The sequence below is a fragment of the Pogona vitticeps genome, chromosome 6, assembly GCF_051106095.1.
Source record: "Pogona vitticeps strain Pit_001003342236 chromosome 6, PviZW2.1, whole genome shotgun sequence".
NCBI lineage: Eukaryota > Metazoa > Chordata > Lepidosauria > Squamata > Agamidae > Pogona > Pogona vitticeps.
The window spans coordinates 104,128,092-104,154,170 of NC_135788.1; the positions used below are offsets into that span (position 1 = coordinate 104,128,092).

The window sequence follows — 26,079 nt, forward strand, 5'->3', positions numbered from 1 at the left end:
GTGTGAATCTTGAAGTGAGCCAAGCCATGAGGGTCATGAGGCTCTGTGGGCTGAAATGGTGGGGGGGGTAGCCCTATCACAGGGCACCTGGAGACATGCTGTACAGTTGACAGTATGATTCCGAAACAGGAGCACACCCTGCTCTAGAATGGTTCGGAGATCAAGGCTACACTGGATTGGAAGAATATCACACTCCATTAGGCCCCCTTGTAGATGGGGGATTTAGTTTAAATAGTTAATAAAGCTGTGGCCCAAGTTTTAACCCAACAACCTGTGTCTTTATTTCTGGGCTGGGAGGGCAAAAGGGATATAGCCAACAAATGTTTCACAAAGTGGCCTTATGAAAATTAATTTGGAGGAGATTGTCCTCCATGACACCACTTTTAAGTTTTCCAAAGAAATGGCCCATGTTTCCATCAGTATTGGCAGTTAGCACTAGCTTACTCACCACCATTACTGAATTCACAGTTGTGATGGTGTGATGACCAGCAAGTTTTGTGAATTTTTCTGCTGGAGTTGCACAAAGGAAATTTGGGCGATGACTTTTTACTGCCTTGCCTATATGATTTCAGCTATTCCTGCCTGGGCAGGAAATATAAGTGAAATGTATAAGCATAGTTTAACTAAAAGTCTAGTTCCCCGCCACAGTCTGCAAGCACTCCTAAAGCCCCAGATAGAACCTATCTTGAAGGTGATAAATAGGATATAATGTGCTGACCTTAACCAGCTTCATCTGGTCTACCATGTGCTGGCATGTGGGACCAGATGAAGTTGGTAGTTATGCATGAGTCCCAGCTTCATCTGGTCCAGTAGATATTTAGGCAATACTTTTATTTCTTTATTTAAAATATTTTAAGCCTGCCTTTTTTCCTTAAAAGGGCTCTGCCCTTTAAAATAATAGAAGCTGAAGCTCTGTGTAGGCAAACACTGTTGCAGAACACACCGAAATAATGGCTCTTTATGGAGGAGAGATACAAAAATGGTAACACTTCAGAACAAGGCTAAGGACAATTCTGAGAAGATTATGTAAAACATAGAACTTTAGCTAGAGCTCTTTTTATTTCATTGTTTCTCAAGCTGTAGAATACTGGGTTCATTAAAGGGGGAATCATGGAATATGATATAGTCATTACCAAATCAAGAGATGGTGGAGAATTAGAGGAGGGCTTGATATAAACAGAACATGCTGTAAACACAAATATGGAAACCACAATGAGGTGGGGAATGCAAGTAGAAAAAGCTTTCTGCCTTCCCTGCAAGGAGGGAATTTTTAGCACTGCTGTAAAGATGCACACATAAGTCACAATGATGAAAATAAAACATCCTACTACAATCACAGCACTAAACAAAATAAATCTAAATTCCATTAGGTGGAAGTTGGAGCAGGTGAGTTTCATTAACTGTGGGATTTCACAGAAAAATTGATTGACAACTTTGGAGCAAAAGGGGACTGCAAAGGTACCACCAGTGTGTAAGACTCCATAAAGAATGCTGATTATCCAGACAATAGCAATCATCTGAAGACAGGCTTTCTTGTTCACCAACATCTCATATTGTAATGGAATGCAAATGGCAACATACCGGTCATAAGCCATAACTGTGAGAAGAAAGAAATCAGATGCTAAAAAGAAGAGGGAGAAAAGCACTTGAGAAACACATCCAGAATATGAAATCTGTCTAGTATCCAGGATTAAATTGGCCATGGATTTGGGGACAATGACTGTAACTTGTCCCACATCCTGTATGGCCAAAGTCATCAGAAAGAAATACATGGGGTTATGTAAATGGTGGTCTGTAGCTACTGCAGCAATGATGAGAACATTTACTCCAACTGCTACCAGGTAATAAACAAGGAAAACAATGAAGAATAAAAGCTGAAGCTCATGAAACTGTGAGAATCCCAAGAGAAGAAACCATGTGATAGAAGACTGATTCTGTTCATGAAGATGCATGATGCCTTCCTGTGGAAGGAAGCAGAAGGACATGAGGTAAAAAGAGCAGCCAGGGTACTTGCAATTGCTAGTGTTTTTTTTTCTTGTGTCATTGTTGTTTTATTTATCAGTGTTAGTAAACTGTTTACATCCAAAAATGTGATGCAATTGGTGTTCAGAAGTCATAAAATATACAGTCCAATAATACATAGGATCAGTGCATAGAGAATGAGAATAAAATTATTGATAAACTGAACTACAGAAGGAAGCCATTCAAAAACTGGTCTGTCTTCAACCTTTGACTATAAATTTAACTTATTAGACCCTGGTGGGAAGAGATACACACAAGAAGTATCCCACTTCATTAATATCCACAGGACCTAGCACACCACCTGCAGGGCCTCTTCAGATGAGATGAAGGACAAGAGGGATTCAAATAGAAGAATGATGTGGGGCATTTTATCTCAAAATGTCAGGGAGTAGGGCACTCCAACCACATTCACGTGTTGTCAATATTCTGAAATAAGCAGCTCCAAGATTGTATATGTACTAATAAAACTCTAATCCTTCATTAATATCTTGGCAAGAGTATTATTGTACCTGAAATTCCTAAATCGACAAGATATCAGTTTAATCTGAGGTTCTGAAATCTGAAGGAAATGAATCCCAGCATACCCTACCAACCGATTAACAGCCAAAATATGTAATCTCTGCTTCATTAGATGTCAAAAATGCATTTGAAACAACAACAATAAAATTAAAGTGAAAATTAAGCAATCAATTTGATAGAGGGAGTTTGTCCCAATAATTTATCTCTGTTATGAATCGAAACAAAATGAACAGTACATGGCAAATAGCTGAGTCTTGACAACATTTTCTCACAGCTCTTTGGGTGACAGTGAAACAAAATACATATCTTATTGATCTAGTACACTGGTTCTTAACCTTGGGTTACTCAGGAGTTTTGGACTGCAACTCCCAGAAGCCTTCACCACCAAATGTGCTGGCTGGGGTTTCTGGGAGTTGCAGTTCAAAAGCATCCGAGTAACAAAGGTTAAGAACCACTGATCTAGTACAATGTGAATTCTTCAGTCATATCTGATGCTGAGAGAACAAAGTATCTTATTGTTATAGATAACAATTAAAATGAAAATTCATGAGAATCTGTTCCACAAGGCTGTGAATGGTAAAGGAGATATTAACCGAGTAGACTTTGTCTAGAGGGGTGGGGTATAAGTCTAAATAAAGTAAAAAGTAAAAGAAGTCCAGAATATCCAACTCTTTAACCTCTGACAAGTCTGTGAGAAGAAATGTTGACAAGGAAGAATGATTACAGTGGACCCTCGACTTACAGACGGCTCGACTTACAGACTTTTCGAGTTACAGACTTATCTGGCTGCAAAATTTAGGTTCGACTTGCAGACCAGAAAAAAAACAAAATGGAACAAAACGGAACAAAAACGGCCGGTTACGGGGTTAATTGGTTTTCAATGCATTGTAGGTCAATGAAGACTCAACCTAGAGATTTTTTGACCTACAGCCACCGTTCCAATACGGATTAATTCCGTAAGTAGAGGGTCCACTGTAATCGAATCATGACCCTTACCAAGGATTCTTACTATGAGAATAAGCAAGACTGAAATAGGGCTTACCAAGGTAAGTACACTGCAGTACTTGCATATTTAATATTAAGTTATTTAGCATTATTGTTTTTCTTATTGCTATTATCACTCTATTTTTTTCCACATTTCTCTTCTGTTGAGGATGTGCAGATACAGAGCCATTGCTTGGAATCTGTAAAAGCCTAGATGATGGCCAATAAATTAAAGCTGAATCTCAACAAGATGGGTGCTCTGTAGTTCTTTGGCTTCAGGTTTAGAAATTGATGACCTGGTCAGGATGTGGTCTCAGTTGCCTGAAGGAGCAGGTGTGTAGTATGAGAATACTCCTGAGTCTATTTCTCTTAGAAGGCTTACATGAGATCAAAGACTCTGAATGCCTTGAGCCAGCTTTAGTTGGGCTGCTGTGATCATTTCAGCACAACGACAGTCTGACCATGGAAAAAATATAGCTTGGGAACCTTCAGGTTAGATCACAGAAAAGCACTTTATATGGGCCTAACCTTAAAGATCACATATAGAGTGCTGCAAGTGTCGTATGCCATAGCTAGACTGCACTCAGGAATATCTTTTAGAATGCATAAAAGGAACACATCAGCTGCCAATAAGCATCCAGTCCAAGCGCAAACTGTTGGTGATGAGGAACAAGCCCAAAATGGCTTATGACCTGGATATTTAAGGAAATTCTATCATTTTATGTAGCTGTCTGATCAATAGGATCTACTGAGAAAATAATAGAAGTGTGAGGCAGTAGAATATTTACTAATGGCTCAAAGCATTTTTTTAATTATCTGTGTGTAACGATTATTTATATTGTAGAAGGAGTAGCCATGCTAGTCTGTGCAAGCATTGTAGGTTATCATCTGTATCTCACGTTTCATGGTTCTACATATGTGTGTGAGAGAGAACAAGAGAGAAAAATATGGGATAGTTTTGTAGCAAGAACAATTGAGAAAGTCCTGAAGTAATAAGGTGGAAATTACTTACAATTTTTATTCACATATTTCTCCCAGCATCAAATGCATATCCTCTTTTACTGATATTCACTATCCTTGTATGCTATGTGACAAGTCAGATATACCTTTTTATATATTCTTCTTATAGACAGCAGGGGTTTGTTACTCTGGAGAGAATATTCTCTTGGTGCCCCTTGAAAGGTGCCCCTATGGGAAGCCATCATAACTCAGAAACACAAATGTTCAAAGATATGGCTATTCACTAATATGTACCAGTGATCTCCCTTGGCATTAGATACATTCCTTTGTCTCTGAGAAGTTGCCTATATCGAGCCAGGCATAATGTAATGGAATATGTGCAAATGAGTGGATAAATATAGAGAAAAATTCATAGATTGCTATCCAATTTAACGTGAAGGATGAAAAGGAGAGGATTTTACTATTTTGATAGCAGTATAACATAAAAGCAAGTCTGGCTTGGTGCTTGCCCAAATGGTGTGAGTCCTACTCCTTTCCTTCTTAATTCTGGAAATCACAGAAAGGGGCATGTCTTAATTCCTCTGTTGAAGGTCTTTGGGGCAGCACAAGATTAGGCTTTATGACATTTAGCTTGAAAGCTCAGCAACACAATTGGAACAAGAAATGGCTTATGACGGGAAAAGATAGGTGTGTGGAAATCTTTTCCAATGACTCAAATCATAGGGAGATTTTGTAAAGGAGAACTTTATTTAGGAATAATGATGCACAATACATATTACACATTGCCACTGTTGCACTCAGATGGATCAAGCTTGCTGCACTGGCAGGATGCATGAGTGTAGAAAGTGAGGCAGGAGTTGAGGTTAAAGGCTAGTTTTTCTTTTGAAGGTAATAGGATATATTAATTTCTTCCACTCCAATGAACTATAATTGATTTGCCCAAATTGGGTGTTTAGTATGAGAATGGTTATTTCTCCATTAATACAGAGGATACCATGGGGAGGAAAGAAAGGAAAATAATAAATCATTGTACCTGTTATTACAGTTGTAGAAATATTTCACCCTCACAAAATAAGACTGGGGGGAGACGAACACAAAAAGTTGGGGGAGGCGAACACAAAATGTACTACCATCCAGTCTATTCATGTTGCCATATCAACTTGACTTTCCACTTTTCTACTATATGATTGCTTTCTAGATTATCACTTACATTTACACCCTAGTTTTAATCTATGTTATTCAAGTTCTATCTGGTGACTCAAGCCATTTATATAATAAATCCCATCATTCAGTTGCCTTTTGAATTGGACAGTCTTTCAGCACTTCTGATAAGATATCCATTTCTGCCGCTTCCTTTATCTGCTCAATAAATTCCTCTTGTTCCAGTATCACCAATTTCTTCCAATTCTTGACATAAAGAATTCTGGCTGCAGTGACTATGTATATAACTAAGTAGTTCTTTGTCTTATCTCTATTGTCTGGTATAATACTCAGTAGAAACAGTTCTGGGGTTAGTAGAACCTCACAAAGCAATATTTTTTTGCAACACAGCATGTACACCTAGCCAAAATCGCTTCACTACTCTACAAGTCGACCACACATGATAAAAACTTCCCTCATATGCTTCATACTTCCAACAAACATTTGATACATCTATATAAATCTTTGATAGTTTTTGCGGAGTCATATGCCACCTATGGAGGCATGGAGGCATCCTTCAGTTTTGAGACACTATGGTAATATGCTCTGTATCGAGAAGTGTCCTCTCCAGAGCATGAAGCCTGGGTAAAGTAGTATGGAGGATAGGCTGTTACCCAGCAGATCCCCCCCCCCTTCCATGTTGCTGAAATGGTCCAATGGAAAGGCAAGAGCCAATACAACTGGTTCCAGCAACGTCACAGGAGTTGGCAGAACAACACGAACTGCCTTCAGGACTCCAGCTCCGGATTTTGCCTCTAGGTTAACTCCTGAAGCCTTTTCCATGAGCGGATATAGCCACAAGGCAGTGAGGTTTGAAACTGGAGTTCCTTCTCCTTGAAAGTAACCGATTTTGTGAGCTTTATATTATTTTGTCATATTTGCAACCATTGATCAATAACAATATTATGTCCTATTTATCTTGCTCATACTAATACAGGTTGACTTTTACTAATCCAACACCTGTAGAAGCAGGGAAAGGACCTGGAGTAAGGCTTGCCCCATACAATTTCAGTCTGGCATATAATCGTATTACCAGTTGAGTATCTCTTATCCGAAAATACATGCAGAGAATTATTTTAAGTTTGTATAAATTATCTGGCTTCAAGCCATGTGTACAATGTATTACTTTAATAATTTTTTCCATTTACTAGAGTTCATGGGGGTGTTTTTCAATAAAAATGTGTTTGTATCATTGAAAGCCCTGTTATTGTGTATTTATATTAAGAGAAAATGTGTTGATTAGTTCAGACAACTGTATGAGGTGTTTTTTTCTAATCTAAAACCTCAGTATTCAGGTTTAATTGCAGTGTTGGCACTTCGAAAGAAATAATTTGGGTTTGTGTTGCAGTTTGGGTACTCAGGCTTAAAAAGGTTCCCCATCACTGCTCTAGATGGTTGGATTCATTAGAGGAGAAAACATATTATATACTAAGAATACTGCAAAATCAGCAGCCAGCATTTTGAGGTGAATTTGAAATAAGCAACATAGTCTCTGGATGCAAAGAGAGAAAAGACAATTGTCAAAATCCTGTCATGTAACTTTTCATCAGGCACAACTCGGATCAAACATGACGGCATTTAGTTTCAAATACCTGTAATAAAGTCATACAGCATAGCAGCAGGACCTGTTCTTGGTCATCCCAAAGAGCTGGGCATGTAATAATGGATTCCAGTTATAAGAAGCCAGATTTGAACAGATTTTAGGAAAAATCTCTAGAGCAGTACAACAATGGAACCAATTACCTTGGGAGATGATGAGTGCTCCAGCGCTGGAGGCATTCAATAGAAATTAGGAGAATCATTTGTCAGAACTGTTTTAATGCGGAATCCTGCACTGAGCAGTGGTTGAACTCCATGGCTTTATAGCCCCTGTTCCAACTTTATGATTCTATGATTCCATGATTTACATTAAATGAAAGTTTCCTATCTCCCCATTTTGGTTTTTGAGTCTCCCTTAGGCTCCTTTCTGTTTTGTCAAACGCTTTGGCAGCTTTGGAATGGGAAGTGCCTTTAGAAGTCAAATATCACTACTGGAGATTGATTTTATTCATTCATTCATTCATTCATTCATTCATTCATTCATTTATGAATTTAAAAACTCCCACCATCCATCCAAAGACTCCCAAGGACATTCCCAGGACAAAAGAGAGCCCAAGGGAGCCTCAGAACATAAAATGGGAGAATAGGAAACTTTCAGTTAGTGCAAAATGAATTATTTCAGTGCTCTGCCTGAATTGCACCTGGCACAATGTTCTGCAACAGATTCTGCTAAATTTCCTGCAGAATACAATTTGTGCACGTTTTTTTGCCTTGTTTGCCATGGAAGAATTTGGAAAACAGTAAGAAAAATTCACATAGCTCACTGTAGCACTCCTCTCTCATATCCTGACTCACTTTGTCTTCTCACTTGACTATTTAAGTATTTAGGTAATAGTCTCTTTCAAAAATCACAGAAATAAAAATGTTTTTATTCTTGTATAATATTCTGCCTTCTTCTTTCCCTATGTGTGTGCATTTTCCCCTTCACTTAGTGCCTTACAACATCATCCACCTAGCCAACCATCAGAGACTGGACTCAGAAACACTCAGCATGAATAGGGCTATAAGGTTTTTATTGAAATAACAGTGTCAAAAGAACATTGTTTATTCCTTGGCTTTCAGTTTATTCAGCATAACTCTTCAAGGTTTCTACTATATTTTCATCTCAAACTCTTTCTCAGAGCATGCAAAAACAGACGTAGACTCATCTCCCCCAGACGCCACTGTCTCTCTCACAGTTCCTCCCTCTCTTTAGCTGTCTACTCTCCCAATTGATCACAAACATTTTTGCCCACATTCCATGGTTCTAATTCACCCCCGTTATCATATATTTACCACACCTATGGATTTCTAAAAACATACCCTCAAAATACAAAATGCAAACTATACATTTAAAAGTAAATAAGCATTTTGTTCACGAACATGAACATATAACAAATATATGCATAAAATTCTTCAAATCACACCACCAGACAATCCAAACTTCAAAAAGTGCCAGTCAGAGCAAGCAAGCTTCAATTTATTCGCGAAGGCTTTCACGGCCAGGATCTAATGGTTGTTCTGGGTTTGTTGGGGTCTTAGGCCCTGTTCTGAAGGTTGTTCTTCCTAACGTTTCGCCAGTCTCTGTGGCCGGCATCTTCTCCTTAGCACAACAATACACCCACAACAATACACACTAATCACCCATCTACAGAAAAAGACAAAAGCCTATCTCACAGCCATAAATACTGCACTCCCAAGCCAACTACACCAGAGCACAAGTTGCTGTCCTCAGAAGATGCCGGTCACGGAGACTGGCAAAACGTTAGGAAGAACAACCTTCAGAACACGGCCTAAAAGCCTGAAAAACCCAGAACAACCACAAGGTTCAATTGTTTGAGAATTTTACATTACTGCACAATGAGATTGAAACAATCCCTCCAGAATGCAACATAACAAAAAGATAATGCTTATGATCATAGCAGTACTATGAATATGAAGGCAGAGTTGATTATTCATTAATGTCTCACATTATACCAGTCAAATGACATGACAGTTTTTAAGAAGATGATCCAGTAGATAAATATTCATTTCTTAAAAACAAATTAAAAGAAAAAGAAAACAAAAGATAGCACCCTCTGGTCTATAGGAATGTAAAGACTTAACATGAGATGGATTGGATCAGTAAAGGACGGCATGGTTGTTAGTTTGTGAGTTCCGAGCAGAAATTATTGGAAAGGGCAAAGGATGGGGGGCAGGAGAAAGAAAGAACAATTTAATGTAGATGTTGGTTTACAAAATCTGAGCAGATTTGTTATTGATAGGACATTTTGGAGATCATTAATTCATTTAGTCACCACACCGTAAAAGTGACTTGATGACACATAGCATCTTTTAATTTTTTTTCCCCACCATTATTAAACAATTGTGATAAGATCAGTGGAATAGGCACCTACTAACATTGAGTAAGACCATCCCCACTCAATCAAAAGGCAGCAATTTCACAGCTTAAACAAGTGAGCTTCTGAACATTTGTTCTCTATTCTTTTTAAAGCATATTTTTAAATATGTTTACAATCAGGTTAAGTATTTCTTTTTAACTGATGCTTGGCCAGAGAGGAATCAAAACATTCTCCTTCTGAGAATAATTTACTGGCAGGGTCAAAATTTCAGTTCACCCCAGAGTTGGTGGAACAATAAATGTGCCACTGTAACAGTCACTATTTTTTGTTTTTTTGTTTTTTCTTACTGAAATCATTTTTAAAGCTTCAGTATTTTACCCCCTGCAGCCTGGATTCATTTGAAGTTTTAAAAAAGGTGGGGCCAACCATTCTATTTCGAGATAAGCAAGACTGGTCTTTGCAGTTTACTTTATCTGTTTAAAATATGCCGGGGGGGAGGCTTATTTCTACACACGGTGGTAATACAATTTTACATTTTTTAAAAAACATACCTCAGAAATTCTTTGTTCAAATGTCTCCAAATATAGCATACAACAAGAGCAGATGATCTGCCACATCTGTGGAGAATTTGGTGCTGATTAAAAGCCAAGTTTCAAAATTATAATATTTTGTTTCTGGTGCACCCATTTTTAGAATTGCCTTGTAGAATGTTGCTTTGCTCTACTGCACAGTATCTATATCTGCGCCCCTGTATACCAATAATGCAGTACTTAAGCTCTATTCTTTGTCTTTAAAATGATAGTGGTACAGCTCTGTGTGTATATAACCTGCTGTAGAACAAAATTGAAAAACCGTTCTTTCTGGAAGATAGATTTTAAAAAGAGAGAGATATATATATCCTTTACAGCACTGGTTCTTAACCTTGGGTTACTCGGGAGTTTTGGACTGCAACGCCCAGAAGCCTTCACCACCAGCTGTCCTGACTGGGGTTTCTGGGAGTTGCAGTTCAAAAGCATCTGAGTAACAAAGGTTAAGAACCACTGCTTTACAGAACAAGTTTAAACAGAATCCACAGGAGAGTATCTTAATCCTAATATTTTGGATATAGCTTTTTTTATTTCCTTGTTTCTTAAACTATATATTATTGGGTTCACTAAAGGAGGAAGCATGGAATATAATATAGTCATTGCCAAATCAAGTTGTGATGGGGAATTATAGGAGGGCTTGATATAAACAGAAGTTACTGTAAAAACAAATATAGAAAACACAAGGAGGTGTGGAAGGCAAGTTGAGAAAGCTCTTTGCCTTCCCTGCACTGAGGGTATTTTTAACACTGCAATGAATATGTGCACATAAGTCACAAGGATGAAAATAAAACACCCTACTTCAACCACAGCACTTAACAAAAGAAGTCCAACTTCAATTAGGTACAAGTCAGAGCACGTAAGCTTTAATAACTGTGGGAGTTCACAGAAAAATTGGTTGATAATGTTGGAGCAAAAGGGGGCTGCAAAGGTGCCACCAGTATGCAGTATTCCATAAAGAAAGCTTCCAATCCAGACAACAGCAATCATTTGAAGGCAGGCTTGCTTGTTCATCAACATTTCATATTGCAATGGTTTGCAAATAGCAACATACCGATCATATGCCATAACGGTGAGAAGAAAGAAGTCAGATGTCAGAAAGAAGACATAGAAAAGCACTTGAGCCACACATCCAGCATATGAAATCTGTCTACTATCCTGGATGGAATTTGCCATGGATTTGGGGAAAATGACAGAAACTTGTCCTAAATCCTGTATGGCCAAGTTCATCAGGAAGAAGTGCATAGGGTTATGTAAGTGGTCGTCAGTAGCTACTGCAGAGATGATGAGAAGATTTCCTCCAACTGCAATGAGGTAGTAAACAAAGAAGACAATGAAGAGTAGAACCTGAAACTCATGAATCTCTGAGAATCCCAAGAGAAGAAAGTGTGTGACAGAGGACTGATTCTTTAGGTTTGGTTCCTTAAGATGCATGTTGGTTTCCTGTGGAAAGAAGCAGAAGCACATATGAGAACAGCAGCTTCATTATTTGCAATTGCTAGAGGTTTTGTTCTTGTGGTGGTTTAGTTTTTTGCTATTTATAAAAAATCTAAATATCTGTTAAAGATGATGATGACTGATGATGATGCTTACCTTGTAGGTCTCGTTCTCTGTGAATTCTCCAATCATCTGATTTCAAGGGAACAAAGTAGCTTGTCAGTAAAGATTTCAGTTTAAAAGGAGAACTCATAAGGTTCTATCCCACAATGCAATGAACTGTACTTCTGTTAAGATTTTTTTTAAAAAAAATACTACCCAAGAAGTCCAGAATAAACAACCCTTGAAACTCTGACATGTCTATGAGAAGAAAAAATGACTAACTGAATCATGCTCCTTACCAAGGATGCTTCCTATGAGAAGCAAGCAGGAGTGTCATTACAGTTGGGCTTACCAGAGTAGTAAGTCTGGCTGCAGTACTTACACTTTTAGTATGAAACTGACATTATTGTTGCTGTTATTACTATTACTATTGCCACACTATTTTTCTGAATCTTAGTTCTGTTTAGGATGTGCAGATATAGAGCCATTGTTTGACATCTGTAAAAGACTTATTGAGCCAATAAATTGAAGTTGAATTCTGACAAAATAAATAAATAAATAAACAAACAAGATGGAGGCTCTGTAGTTCTTTGGTTTTATGTTTGGAAATTGGCTAGATGACCTGTTTTGGATGGGGTCTCAGTCATAATGGAGAAGGTGTGTAGAATGAGGATACTCTTGAATCAGTTTCTTTTACTCAGACTTACATGAGGTCAGAGGCCTTGAGTGTTTACAGTCCAGCATGAATTGGCCTGTTAGCCCCGGCTGTTTCTATACAAGGAAAATCTGACGATTGAATTTTACAATCTGATAGCCTTCAAGCTAGACCATAATAAAAAACTTTATAAATACCATGAAAATTACATAGATGATGGAGCAGATATACTGTTTCCTCAAACATCTTTCAGAACTCATGACACTGATTCTAAGAATCACACCAACTACCAATTCATATCCAGTCCAAGTGTAAGCTGTTGGTGATGACTAATAAAGTACTAAGTGGCTTAGAAATACAATATTTAAGGGGATTCTCTCCCTTTATGGATCTGCCTGCTCATCAACATCCTCTGAGGAGGTGATAGAAGTGTGAGTCAGTAGTAATAGCTAATGCATTTCTTTTTTTTAAAAAAACTTTTATAAATATTTTACAGTTTTTTACATCTATCTTTCATGGTACTGCATGCATATCTCTCTCTCTCTCTCTCTCTCTCTCTCTCTCTCTCTCTCTCTGTGTGTGTGTGTGTGTGTGTGTGTGTGTGTGTGTGTGTGTGTGTGTGTGTGTGAGAGAGAGAGAGAGAGAGAGAGAGAGAACAAATGAGAAAAATAAGTAGTAGAACATATTTTTGCAGCAAGAACAGTCAAGAAAATCCTGAAGTAAAAAGGTAGGAATTACTTACTGCTTTTCTTCATGTACTTCTCTCAGCTTCAGATACATGTTCTCTTCCAGTGGTATTCAATATCCCTATATAGTAGGTAACAAGTGAGAGATACCCTTTAATATATCCTTCTTCTTTCATCCAGCAAGAGAGGAGTATTTCAGAGGGGAGACTTGTTAATATTCTCTTAGTGCGCCTTGAGATGTGCTCCTATGGGAAGCCATCCTAACTCAGAAACAAAGGTTCAAAGATGAAATTATTGTCCAATATGTACCAATTAGCTGGCTTCCTCTGATTCCAAAACCTCCTTATATTCTGCCAGGCAGAAGATAAGATATGGAGATGGCTAGATTAATATCATCAAGGAATAGCCACAGATACTTATCCAATATAAGAAGAAGGATGAGAAGAGAAGTTTTATTATACTGAGAGGAACAAAGAAGTCACTAATGAGCTATCAACTATATGCATCTCCCTGAAATCCACTTTACAAAATGGGACTGTGCCCCAGAAGCAATTTGCATAATAATTGGAAACTTCATTTTCACATTGTTTTCCCAAAGACACCTAATCCAAAATAATGGTACCACTTCAGTTTCACCAGCCCCATGAACTGAGAGTTACCAGCTCACCAAAAGTCATCAGAGGTGTTTTCACTCCCCCACAGAAGGCCTCCTTTGTGACCCCCCATTTGACATCATTTTTGTTCCACAGCCAGCCTGTTTGTTATTGTCCCACCTATCAGCTGTTCAGCAGAAGAACATTGTGTTTTAATGGTGAATTGATGAATATTCATCAATTTATCACTAACATTTGGTGCTTTGTCACTTTTTTCCATTTGTCAACTTTGACTAATGCCGAATCCCAACAAAGCATCATTTTTTTTATTCGTCCAAATCTCTAATGTCCACATGAAGGAAACCTCAATCTCTTCCACCTCTTTTAGAAACAATCATTAGCCCCTGGAGCAAGCATCCACTTGCAGAATAGCCAGATCGGTGGTAATAGAAATCCAGTTGAGTCTCAGGGTATCTAGCACTTTGGAGGAGCAGGGTTGATAGTTTCAAGGGGAAGGGAAATGCCATAGCTTCTCTCGGTGGCCCAGGTTGTCTAGGAAGGCAAATCACTAAAATTCATGCACAGCTCACTATTACTGAGAGGAAGGGAGAAGTAGGCCAATTATGTGTTTTCCTGGGCTGCATTTCCCATAACAAGAAGAATGCACTGGAAGACATATAATGCAACAGGTAAATTACTACACCTGCTGCTACAAAAGCTAGATCCATATGGGATCCCATGAGGGAAAGAGGCACTAGCAAGCCATAAAGAGTTAGAGGTAGGGCCACAATTTGGAGTGTACTATGCAAGATCCCCCTTGTGCATCATAATGGACATTTGAATGTCTCTCTCCATTGAGCTATCTAGGCTAGCTGACATGCCTTTCTCTTTGTCCATACATGGAGTCCAGAGATTCTTAACAGGGGAGTTTTAAAGAGAATGCTAAAATTTTGTGCACCATTCTAAATGCCTCCTGGGGTAACAGGGCCTAGATCTAATTGTCCCCCACTAGCCAGTTTTCATGAAGTCTCAGAACTGCTATGCTGATGTTTCCTGGGAACCTGTTATCCAGCTGCAGATGCAGGGTTGGGAAGAGAAGGGGTGGTTCCCATTTGTCCATCACAATCTTGCAGGGGGGAAGTTGCTTACAAAAAGGCATTTAGTATAAATGACTGGTTGATGTGTACCCATAATATGACAGCACTGAAACATAACATTGCATCAAGTGCATAAAGTTTTCAAAGTAGGGAACTTTATGCACTAAAAGGAAATTTCATATGTCTATCTTGGTAACACTAAAGATTTTTTTAAAACAACATATTTGTCAAACCATCTCACAGACATGGGTGGAAAGCCACTTTTTTATATACATTTACCCATAGATTTCCGTAATTTTAAAGATATTTATTGTGTTTCCCCCATTGAAAGCGATGGGATCTGTTAATGTCTTCGGCTCCAACTAACTGTAATTGACCTGCTCAATTTTGGCTTCAAAGGAGTAAATGATGGGCTTGAAAATTCAAGATGGAGATTCCATGGGAAGTGACATCTCCTGAAATGTCTTCTTGAAACAGTTCCTAAAAAGATATCCACCTGTTAGAATTGAGGACCTTTTCCAAATGTTTTTCACCACTATCAGATGGATAGTGTGCTTCAGATATTGCTTATAGTTCCACCTAACTGCACAGCCTGCTTGTCCTCCTATAGTTAAAGTAGGTATCAGTCCTTGAGTTTGTGAGGAAAATGTCTCAGCACAACCAGGTGAACAACAGGTGAAGCAACTGTTTCTTTTCCATCCATCCAATGTTATTCCTTCCTTTGTTGGGACAGATACTTCTAGCACTGTCTGAGCCTCCTGATCTTCAGAACAATAGGGGAATTGCTATCCAAACCCCGAAATAAAGACGCGAGACAAAGATATGGATTAAAATGGGCCACACTTTATTGATAACATCAAATGCAGAAATTGCCATCCTTTGCCAAAAAGAAGGGGCCTGTTGTAGTGCGGAAACAGGTGAAAAGCAGCGGTGTGCTGATACCCCTTGTTCAAGAAATCGGTGAGCCCTGGCCCCAAGTTCCAGCAGTCTCCAGACAGTTTCTTTATCTGCTTATTGTGCTTCATCTACTTGATCTTTGATTTAACTGTTTAATTGATTGTTTCCTTATCTTCTCTTGAATGCAGGGGGGTATGCTTTTGTTTTACCCCCCCCCCTTTGGCTTCGCAGCTTGCGGGGGGTTGTGGTTTATGTTCCCTTATTTATTGCTACTTTTGCGGCACCTGCCATTTCTTCTTTGGACAAAGAAGAATGGCCTATATAGCTATTTTGGCCAAGTTGAGCAAACTTGAGAGGAAAAGGGGCCTTGCCAGGGAGACTTCTAGAGCTTCTACATCCAGGAGATCAAGAAGGGAATCTAAAGTGTATAAGATGGCTGAGCTCAAGCAATTAGGTGATGTTATGATATCGCACTTCGCTCCCTTGGAAAAAGAATGTTCCACAGCTCCAGGGGCATTGGAGGTGACTTCTGTAGTGGGTGCCTCTCCAGACGTTGCCAATGGAACGCAGGAGCAAGGTTTTCAGGAGGTTAGGGCGATGACACCAGACCAGTCCTGGGACCAACTGACAAGTGAGGCTCTTGGTTCAGGGACGGGCATGCAGATCGACACCCAGTGGAGCCCCTATGAAGTTGTTTGGGGTACCAGCCAGCAGGTGTTTGCGCTGCCTTCTGCCACCCAGACATTTCAGGCAGTTGTTGAGCAAGGTGAGTGTGCACTTACACAACATACACGTCACACAGCGGGGGTTTGGCCCTGGTGCAAGGTCACTCCTCTGGGTTTTTTCCCACCTGAGCCTAGTGTAGGATCCTTTTACTGTAGGACCTAGACCTTCCACTCCGGTTGGCTCTCTTTCGGCTTCGACGCCATGGACGTGGTCTTCTACGAATCAGGTGCCCAGTTTTCCTGAGAGTTGACAGACAGGCAATTACACTGCAATTCCAAACAAAGGCGACATTTCGGTTTCTCGCAGTGCCCTCCCATAGGGCGATCAGTCATTACCATTGGGAGACCACTTGCTCCCGATCACAATTGAAAATATCTGACACGGCAAGTATGTGGACATTTTTTCACCTTCTGAACACGAAAATGGAGAAAAAAAGGTCAGTAAGGAAGACGAAAAAGAAAAGGATAAATTTAGGAAGAAGGTGGCAGAAAGGTGTTGGGGGAATTGGTTACTAGGTTTTTTGATTTATGCAGATACAATTGTAAAGTCTTACCTGTCTAGGGACCTTGCACTACTGCAATATAGTGACATCATTTATAGGGCCTATGTGGATTTCCGGGCCCCTCGTGTTTGCTTTATGACCAAGGGTTCCGTATGAGGGCTGCAATGAACCCCCAGATGCACTGGGATGTTCATCATCCTGGGCTGTGGCTGCAGCTCATGACCCCATCTTGCCAATTGGCGGTTGAGCGTTTCGATAGTGGACATGTGATGCAAAAAGCCAATTCAGTTCCTGCTTCCCACACTGCATCAGGCCAGGGGATTCAATCCTGCCTGGTTTGTTGGGAATTCGAAAGGTTTCTGCAACTGTAAACCATGCAGATACTGACACCAGTGTTCCCTATGTGGGGGCAAACATAGTGGCACATCATGGTTCCAAGGTTGGCCGGGAGCTGGGGGAGGTAGAGACAGTAGTGGGCCAAAGAGGCTTGCAACAGGAGTGGTCAATCCTGCAAAAGGCCCCCAGTCCAATTAACTTGATGATACTGGCCAAATGGTTGCTGCAATATCCCGACAAAGATGTCTCACGCTATTTGTTTCAAAGTTGGTTTTAGGATTCCATTTCAAGGTGTTAGGAGTGCCACTTTGGCATCCAATGTAAAAGTTGTTAAGGATATGGAAGAGGTAGTTAGGGAAAAGATTCAGAAAGAGGTAACAGAAGGGAGAGTAGCTGGACCTTTTGCAGAGCCTCCTTTGCCAACTTTCCGCATTTCCCCTTTGGGAGTGGGTCCCAAAAAAGTTGCCAGGTGAATTCCGGCGTATACACCATCTATCTTTCCCCGCTGGTGAATCTGTGAATGACATGATCCCCAAGAGCTGTGTACTGTTCGGTACACATCTTTCGATGCTTCGATTCAGATGATAAGATCCTGCGGCACTGGGGCAGAGCTGGGGAAGGCTGACATTAAGTTGGGTTTTTGTTTGGAGTGGACACTAAGGTGCAGGGCTGGGCTTTCCCATGTTGTCAATAAATATTTATCACACCAATGCATTTCAAACAATTTTATTTGTTTACTGAAAACATTTTTACCCTACCTGTAACCCATGGTGGCTTACAGCATTACACCTACTGTCAAAATATAGGCAATATAGTTAAATAAAAGACATGACATTCATAAGCAAAAATATATAACAATGTGTTCAAACCACACCATCAAAAGAAAGAATTCAAACATCAATGAGGTGATGTAAGCCACCTTGGGTCATTTTGGGGAGAAAGGCAGCATAAAACTATTTTAAATAAATAAATAAAAATACCAGTCAGACCAAGCAAGCCTAAATAATTTGGGAATTTCACAGAAAGTGCTCATTAAACATATTCGCGAAGGCTTTCACGGCCGGGATCTAATAGTTGTTGTGGGTTTTTCGGGCTCTTTGGCTGTGTTCTGAAGGTTGTTCCTAACGTTTCGCCAGTCTCTGTGGCCGGCATCTTCAGAGGACAGCACTCTGTGCTCTGAAGACTAGCGAAACGTTAGGAAGAACAACCTTCAGAACACAGCCAAAGAGCCCGAAAAACCCACAACAACCATGCTCGTTAAACATTAGCACAAAGTGTGATTGAAACAATAATTCCTACATGTAACATCACAAAAGGAAAAAAAAGTGATCTCAGCTATGCTAATAAATTGAATAATGGCTTGTTTAAAATAATTTCATGAACACCTCATATTGTAATGGATTAGAGGTCATGGCAGTTCTGAAAAAGATGTTTGATGCCTTATTTTATTATTTATCTATTTTAAATATTTTTATCCTGCCTTTCTCCTTAAAAAAGGACCCAAGGAGGCTTACATCACTGAAAGACAATATATAAAACTGAAGACAATGAGGATAAAAGGTTGAGAAATACATAAAAGACAACTTGAGCCAAACATCTAGAAAAAGAAATAGGTCTGTTATGCATGAGATTTGGGGAACATGACAGATATTTTCCCCAAAATGGTCAGTCTCAGGGCAGTTTACTAGCACTCCTAAAAGCCCAGGCAGAGCTTGCTTGCAAAGTGATAAATAAAGTACATTGTATTGCCCTACCTCAGCTCTACTGTTGGAAGAACAATGTACAACAGGTGTTATTTCGTTTTCCTTCAATTGCCACCTGCCCCTTAATCAAGAATTAAATCTCTGTCTTCATGAGTCCAAGTTTCAACTAATTTTGCTCCATGAGATATTTATGGAGTACTTAAGCTCTCTTCTCTGACCTTTAAAATAATAACAGATGCAGCTCTGTGTGTGCAAAATCTGAACAGAACCAAATAATGTTTCTTTATGGATGAGAGGTACAAAAAAGAGTTCACAGAAGATTATCTAAAACCTAAAAGATTAGATAGAGCTTTCTTTATTTCCTTGTTTCTCAAGCTGTAGATTACTGGGTTCATTAAAGGGGGAACCATGGAATATAATATAGTCATGGTCAAATCAAGAGATGCTGGAGAATTAGAGGAGGGCTTGATATAAACAGAACATGCTGTAGACATAAATATGGAAACCACAATGAGGTGGGGTAGGCAAGTTGAGAAAGCTTTCTGCCTTCCCTGCACAGAAGGAATTTTTAGCACTGTAGTAAAGATCTGTACATAAGTGACAAGCATGAAAATAAAGCATCCTGATCCCACAACAACACTTAACAAAATAATTCCAACTTCAATAAGATACATATCAGAGCAGGTGAGCTTCAATAACTGTGGGATTTCACAGAAAATTTGATTGACAGAGTTAGAGCAAAAAGGGACAGCAAAGGTACCTCCAGTGTGTAAGACTCCATAAAGAAAGCTGCTGATCCAAACAATAATAATTATTTGAAGGCAGGCTTCCTTGTTCATCAACATCTCATAGTGCAAAGGATTGCAAATTGCCACATACCGATCATATGCCATAACTGTAAGAAGAAAAAAATCAGATGCTATAAAGGAGATATAGAAAAGTACTTGAGACACACATCCAGAATATGAAATCTGTTTACTACTCATGAGGGAATTTGCCATGGAATTGGGAAAAATGACAGAAACTTGTCCCACATCTTGTATGGCCAAGTTCGCCAAAAAGAAGTACATGGGGCTATGTAAATGGTGATCAGTAGCTACTGCAATGATTATGAGAAGATTTCCTCCAACTGCGACCAGGTAGTAAACAAGAAAGACAATGAAGAGAAGAACTTGCAGCTCATGAACCTCAGAGAATCCCAAGAGAAGAAAGTGAGTGGGAGAAGATTGATTACTTAGGCTGTATTCCTTAAGATACATGTCTCCTGCCTGTGGAAAGAAGCAGAAACACATGTGAGGATAACAGCCTCATTACTTCGCAATTGCTAGAATTTTTGTTCTTATGCTGGTTTAACCTATTATCATGTATCAATGTTAGTAAATGACTAAAGATGTGATGAAATTGGTTTTCAGAAGTTACAAAATATTGAGTACAATTATAAGTAGAATCAATAGACATGCACACAATCAGAATAACATAATTGCAGAGGGAAGGCTTGCAAAAACTGGTGTATCTTCAAACTTTGACTTTGAATTAAAAATTTTAGTGCATGGTGGGAAGATATAACTACATTCAGGATATCACTTCATCGGTATTCTGTTCTGGGTAATTATGGTGTATGCCACAGGAATCTAGTATGCCACCAGCAGGCATCTTGAGATGAAGTCATGGGCAAGATGGATTCAAATGGAGGAAGAAGTGGAATGGGAGACCACTCGAGCCTCATTCATGAACCATTAATGCTTACAAGTAAATAGCTCCAAAATAGTTCCAGAGTTTATGTACTAATAAACTTCGAATCCTTCATTAATGACTTAGCAAGGGTATTATTATATGGTTGCTGCAGGTTTTTCGGGCTGTTTAGCTGTGTTCTTGAGGGAACACGGCCAGACAACCCAAAAAACCTACTACAGCCTTCGGATCCCGGCCACGAAAGCCTTCGAGGATACAGTATTATTATACTTACAATTCCTAATTCCATGGATGGGATATAATCAAGGCACAATATTATTTGAACGGTTTCTCTCCCTTTTTGAACCAGCCTGATCACTGAGATCTTCTGGGGAGAAAAATACATGTGTGAGGCAATAGAAATATATACTAATGGCCCAATGCATTTTTAAAATTTACCTATGTGTTGCAATTATATCTCACCTTTCATGGTTCTGTGTGTTTAAGATAGAGATAGAAAACAAGATTGTATAATATATGCTCAAACATATTTTTGCAGCAAGAACAGTTGAGAAGCCCCTTAAGATATCAAGTAGAAATAACTTGCTTCTTTTCTTCACATATTCCTCTCACCTTCAGATGCATCTTCTCTTCCACTGATATTCAGTATTGATGTATAATATGGAACCACAGAGAGAAACCCTTTAATATATCCTTCTTCTTTTGGCCAGCAAAAAGTTTAGTTTTCCAGAGAGGGGATTTGTTCATATTCTCTTGGTGCCCCTTGAGATATGCTCCCATGGGAAGTCATCACAACTCCAAAACATGAATCTTCTAAGATGAAATTATTGGCCAATATGTAGCAATGATCTACCTTTTCATTACTTACCTTCTTCTGTTTCTGAAGGCTGCCGATATCCAGCCAGCCGGAATAAAAGGAAAAATGGAGAAATGCCTGGATAAATACAGTATGACTGAGAACTGTTCATAGATAGCTATCCAATTTAGTGTGAAGGATGAAAAGCAGAAATTTTATTATTGTGATAAGCACAAAGAAGTCGCTAATACTATATAAAATCAAGATTGGTAAAATGAAAAGCATTTCACTAAAATGAAAAGCATTTTCATTTTAGTGACTATGTGCTGATCTTCGCTCCCTAAAATGAACTTCAGAAAATAGAGCTGTGCCACATACCATTTTTCCTTGAAAATAATACAGGGTCTTATATTTATTTTTGCTCCAAAAATGCATTAGGGCTTATTTATTTTTTTCATGTGCAACAAACTACAGTCAGTCAAATACAGTCATGTCATCTTCTGGTTGCTGCACAATGGTGGAGGTGTGGGGTTTCCCTTAACTGGGGCTTATTTTTGGGGGCAAAGCTTATATTATGAGCATCCTGAAAAAATCTTACTTATTTTCAGATTAGGTTTAATTTTGGGGAAACAGGGTACTAATGGCAAACCTAATTTTAACAGTGTCATCTCAACGATATGTAAGACAAAATAATGTGTCCACTGTGGATTCACCAGCCCTGTGACCAGAGAGTCAGCAGCCATCCCAAAGTCCTCAGAGGTGTTTTGCTCCCTCACAGGTGGAGGTCTTAGTAGCAACTTCCATTTTGTCTGTGAGGAAGAAGAAAGAGGTTAGGGCTGGCTAAGCTGCAGGGGATCTGCAAGGGGTAACAGGACCAGTTCTACCAGTTTTGCCAGTTAGTATCTGTATAGGATACCCCTCAATAATGTGGCTTTATTTCCGCACCTGGCTCTTTGGAAAATATTTTCTTTTCGGGGTGGGGATGTGTGTCAATGAACACTAAAGAAGAGGACCTGAAGTGTGTTAGATTACATCTTTGCAAACTGATCTTTGTACTTTTTGAACACATGTGTTCTTGTAAACCCTCTCCATCTCCAAATGTACATGAATCCTTGTTACTTATTTCAGGTTCTTCAACCATGGACAAAGAAGTTCACATGAAGGAAAACTCAGTGTTTCATCCACAATGACATTTCCAAATTATTAGAAAAGGCATCTTTTCTCTAGACTTAAGAGTCCTGAATACTGTAGCCTTTCCTCATAAGGGAGGTGTCCCAGCCCAGTCACCATTTTAGTCTCACTCTTCTGTACCTTTTCCAGTTCCACTACATCTTTTTTGAGCTGCAGAGACCAAAACTGTACACAATACGCCTTGAGAGTCCTTGAATCCATTGGATATTCGTTAGGGAACAGAAGGGTTCCAGTTGTCAAATGCCAAATCAGTACCAGCTCAATATTGTTTATTCCTAAATTTTAAGTTTATTCATCATAATTTTTCATGTTTTCTAACACCTGTTCCTCTCAAACTATCTCTCTCTAACCACCCTAAAAGAGAACACAGACGTCTCCATACTCTGCTGTCCCTCACACAAACTCAACCTCCTTACCCCTCCTTCTCAAACTTTTTCACATTCTACGCTCTCTCACACCACTATAAAATAGAACCTATACTGGTCTTCCCCAGACTCCACTGTCTCTCTCACTGTCCTGGGCTGCAGTTCCCAGAATGGGAAGAATGCATAAGAAGATACATACCCCACTAGGCATGCTATTACACCCCCTGCTGCTGAACCTAGATCGAAACAAGTTCTGAAGAGCTAAGGATGTACACCAAAGCCACAATGTGGTAGAGATTGGGCCACATTTGGGAGCATACTGTTCAAGATGCTTCCTGTGTACCACAATGGACATTTGACTCAATCAATCAATCAATCAATCAATCAATCAATCAATCAATCAATCAATCAATCAATCAATCAATCAATCAATCAATCAATCAATCAAAAACCTTTATTGACACATCCAAAACACCTAGGTTTTCTAGGTAAAGAATATTCAGAAGTCGTTTATCATCCCTTTCTTCTGTGGTCATCCTGGGACTGTACACCTTTGTCCAAAACTGCGCAAGCTGGCTCTGTTCACGAGAGACACCATGGAAAATTGAACTCCCAACCTCGTCCCCTACAGTCAAGTATGTTAACTATTTATTTATTTATTTATTTATTGGACTTATATACAGCCCCATAGCGCTACAAGCACTCTCCGGGCGGTTTACAATTTTTAATTATACAGGCTAAACATTGCCCCCCCAGCAAGCTGGGTACTCATTTTACCGACCTCGGAAGGATGGAAGGCTGAGTCAACCTTGAGCTGGCTACCTGGGATTTGAACCCCAGGTCGTGAGCACAGTTTTTAGCTGCAGTACAGCGTTTTAACCATCTAGCCCCAAAATACAAAGGCACAGTAGGCATGATATCTTCATCCTTCCAGAGCCACCCTCCTCTGATGATGCATGAGTCCCAGCTCTACCTGGTATTCCAACAGTTGATGTTTATGCAGTACCAATATTTTCTTCTTTGTTTTTTTCTTTTTTTAAATACAGGCTACAACTCTCTGTGTTAAGGCTGTTGTAGAAGAGAAACAAATAATGGAGAAGAAATAAAAATGAAATCACACAACAAGACTAAGAAAAATTCACAAAAGAGTATCTTAAACCTAAAACGTTGGAAAGAGCTTCTTTGTTTCCTTGTTTCTCAAGCTGTAGATTACTGGGTTCATTAAAGGGGGAGCCAAGGAATATAATATAGTCATTGCCAAATCAAGAGATGCTGGAGTATTAGAGGAGGGCTACACATTCTTCTGTGTAGAAGGTGTTAAATGGACAGCCCAGTGACGGGTAGAATTCAAGATATCAAGGCCCCAATATCACCACCATTGGAACGCATTTGTAACAATGGACACTCCTATGCTGGTTCGAATATGAAAGGGTCCTATCCAAAATGGCATTACTTTTGGTGTCCCTGGGGCTCTAAAAATTAGGCAAGCATCTGCATTAGGACAAAATATTGAGTCTAGTCTAGCCCTGCAACGGCAGGACGTTAAGCAGGAAGATGGGAAGATGCAAATTCTTATTTGGTGATCCAAGGCCACAAATCACCTTAGGGCAGTGCAGCATGGACAGCAGCTGCACTGCAAAAGCAGTACAGCCATATTTAAAGGTTGGAGGAGGGGCCCTCGGTTATTTATGTTAACATGCTGTTAAGTCACCATTGAGGAAATTGCCATTGCTGGAACTTACTGACTAAGTATTAGATAGAGTAAATATTCAGGGCAGGAGGTTTGACACACATTTCAATTACATCGGTACAGCCTTCACTTGGCAACCCTGGGTCATAGCCCAGAAGAAATCAAGAGTCTAGGGGCGTGTTAGTTAACTAGATAGCACAGTCATATAAGAACACTACCAAACTCATGCAGGGGGCCAGTCTTGTTATGTGTTCACAGGTCCCATAGAGTCAGTGAGCTGGTGGCACATTACAATTTTGGCCACAGATAGGTGTACTGGCCAGAGTGTTAGGCGGCTACGTCTCCATGGGGGAGCAACCCGGGTTTAGGTGCCAGAACACATGTTGCAAGTAAAGGGCTGCTCAGCATACTGTGAAGCCAGCTTTACAGGGTGGAGACCTTGGACAGTTCCCACTGACTGTATTTGTGGTATACATTAGCGGCAACAATTTGGAAAGGCATCCTGACAGGCGCCGATCATGAAAGCCATACGCGACCTTAATGGGTTGAAGGACATGAACATGGCTATGCTTATCCTGTGGTCCACAAACATGTCGTATTTGCATGGAGAGATGGTAAGTTTTTCCTCAACGTTAACACGACACACAGGGGGGTTAACCTCAAGGCTTGCAGAGCGGTCTGAATTGGTGACCGTCACCAGGGGATCGATCTGGATAGGCCTGAGTTTTCCTCAATGTTAACATGGCACACAGGGGTGTTAAACGTGAGAGCTGGAGTGCAGTCTGCAGTGTTGTTGGATTGGTGATTGGTCACTAAAGGATCCAGATGGATAAGCCTGAGTTTTTTTGGAATGATGGAGTCCATCTGTACAATTTGGGGTTCAATGCCTTCTTTGAAGACATCAAGGGGGCCCTTCTTGTTGAGCTCGAGCAACTCAATGGCGGGCATGGGACATAGCGTTGCTAGTCCCTATGCTGTGGCAGGTAGTGCAAAAAAAAAAAAAACAGGTATTTTCTAGTGAGTCCCACTGTAAGATCAGGTAAGCTAACAGCACATCGGACCTCCCAGGGCTGTGGATCGTGCGATTGCATCACCTGGGAGAGAAACATGTGCTGAGCCACTTCCAGACCAACAGTCATCAAGCAAAGATGGCTCAAGGTCTGGGGGTGTTTATTTAGTGGCCAGCTGGGTTTCTGCAGTCTTTAAGACCTCAAGAACAGGGGGCTGGGGATTCCACCATATGTGTATGGATTTACCTGTTCCCACACTACCGCAGGCTCCTCTTTGATTGGCAAATTCAGAGCAGAGGTTTTTGATGGAACATTAGGTAGGACTATCAAGTGTCTTACAAAAGGATGACACAAAATGAATGAACATGTCCAAATAATGTAATTAATCCATTTGGTCGGGGGGGGGAGGTTG

At 39.8% G+C, this 26,079-nt stretch overlaps 3 protein-coding genes across 3 annotated transcripts; all 3 read right to left on the bottom strand.

Annotated features, from left to right (window-relative positions):
• Positions 1 to 1,022: 1,022 nt before the first annotated feature.
• On the bottom strand, positions 1,023 to 8,595 carry LOC110071079 (olfactory receptor 14A2-like). Its single transcript, XM_073003628.2, has one exon. The coding sequence runs from the start codon at positions 1,983 to 1,985 to the stop codon at positions 1,023 to 1,025; it is 963 nt and encodes a 320-aa protein (XP_072859729.2). The 5' UTR covers positions 1,986 to 8,595.
• A 2,068-nt stretch (positions 8,596 to 10,663) lies between these two features.
• Positions 10,664 to 12,293, bottom strand: LOC110071257 (olfactory receptor 14A16-like). The gene has a single exon (XM_078378230.1). It carries the CDS (start codon positions 11,654 to 11,656, stop codon positions 10,664 to 10,666), a length of 993 nt encoding a protein of 330 aa, XP_078234356.1. The 5' UTR covers positions 11,657 to 12,293.
• A 668-nt stretch (positions 12,294 to 12,961) lies between these two features.
• LOC144583689 (olfactory receptor 14A16-like) lies at positions 12,962 to 25,772 on the bottom strand. Its single transcript, XM_078378066.1, has one exon. The coding sequence runs from the start codon at positions 20,213 to 20,215 to the stop codon at positions 19,244 to 19,246; it is 972 nt and encodes a 323-aa protein (XP_078234192.1). The 5' UTR covers positions 20,216 to 25,772; the 3' UTR covers positions 12,962 to 19,243.
• Between the last annotated feature and the right edge of the window lie 307 nt (positions 25,773 to 26,079).

What these genes read in the sequence shown, in the direction of transcription:
- LOC144583689 (XM_078378066.1), bottom strand. Translation starts at nt 20,215, where the DNA reads ATGTGTTTCTGCTTCTTTCCACAGGCAGGAGACATGTATCTTAAGGAA.
- LOC110071257 (XM_078378230.1), bottom strand. Translation starts at nt 11,656, where the DNA reads ATGTGCTTCTGCTTCTTTCCACAGGAAACCAACATGCATCTTAAGGAA.
- LOC110071079 (XM_073003628.2), bottom strand. Translation starts at nt 1,985, where the DNA reads ATGTCCTTCTGCTTCCTTCCACAGGAAGGCATCATGCATCTTCATGAA.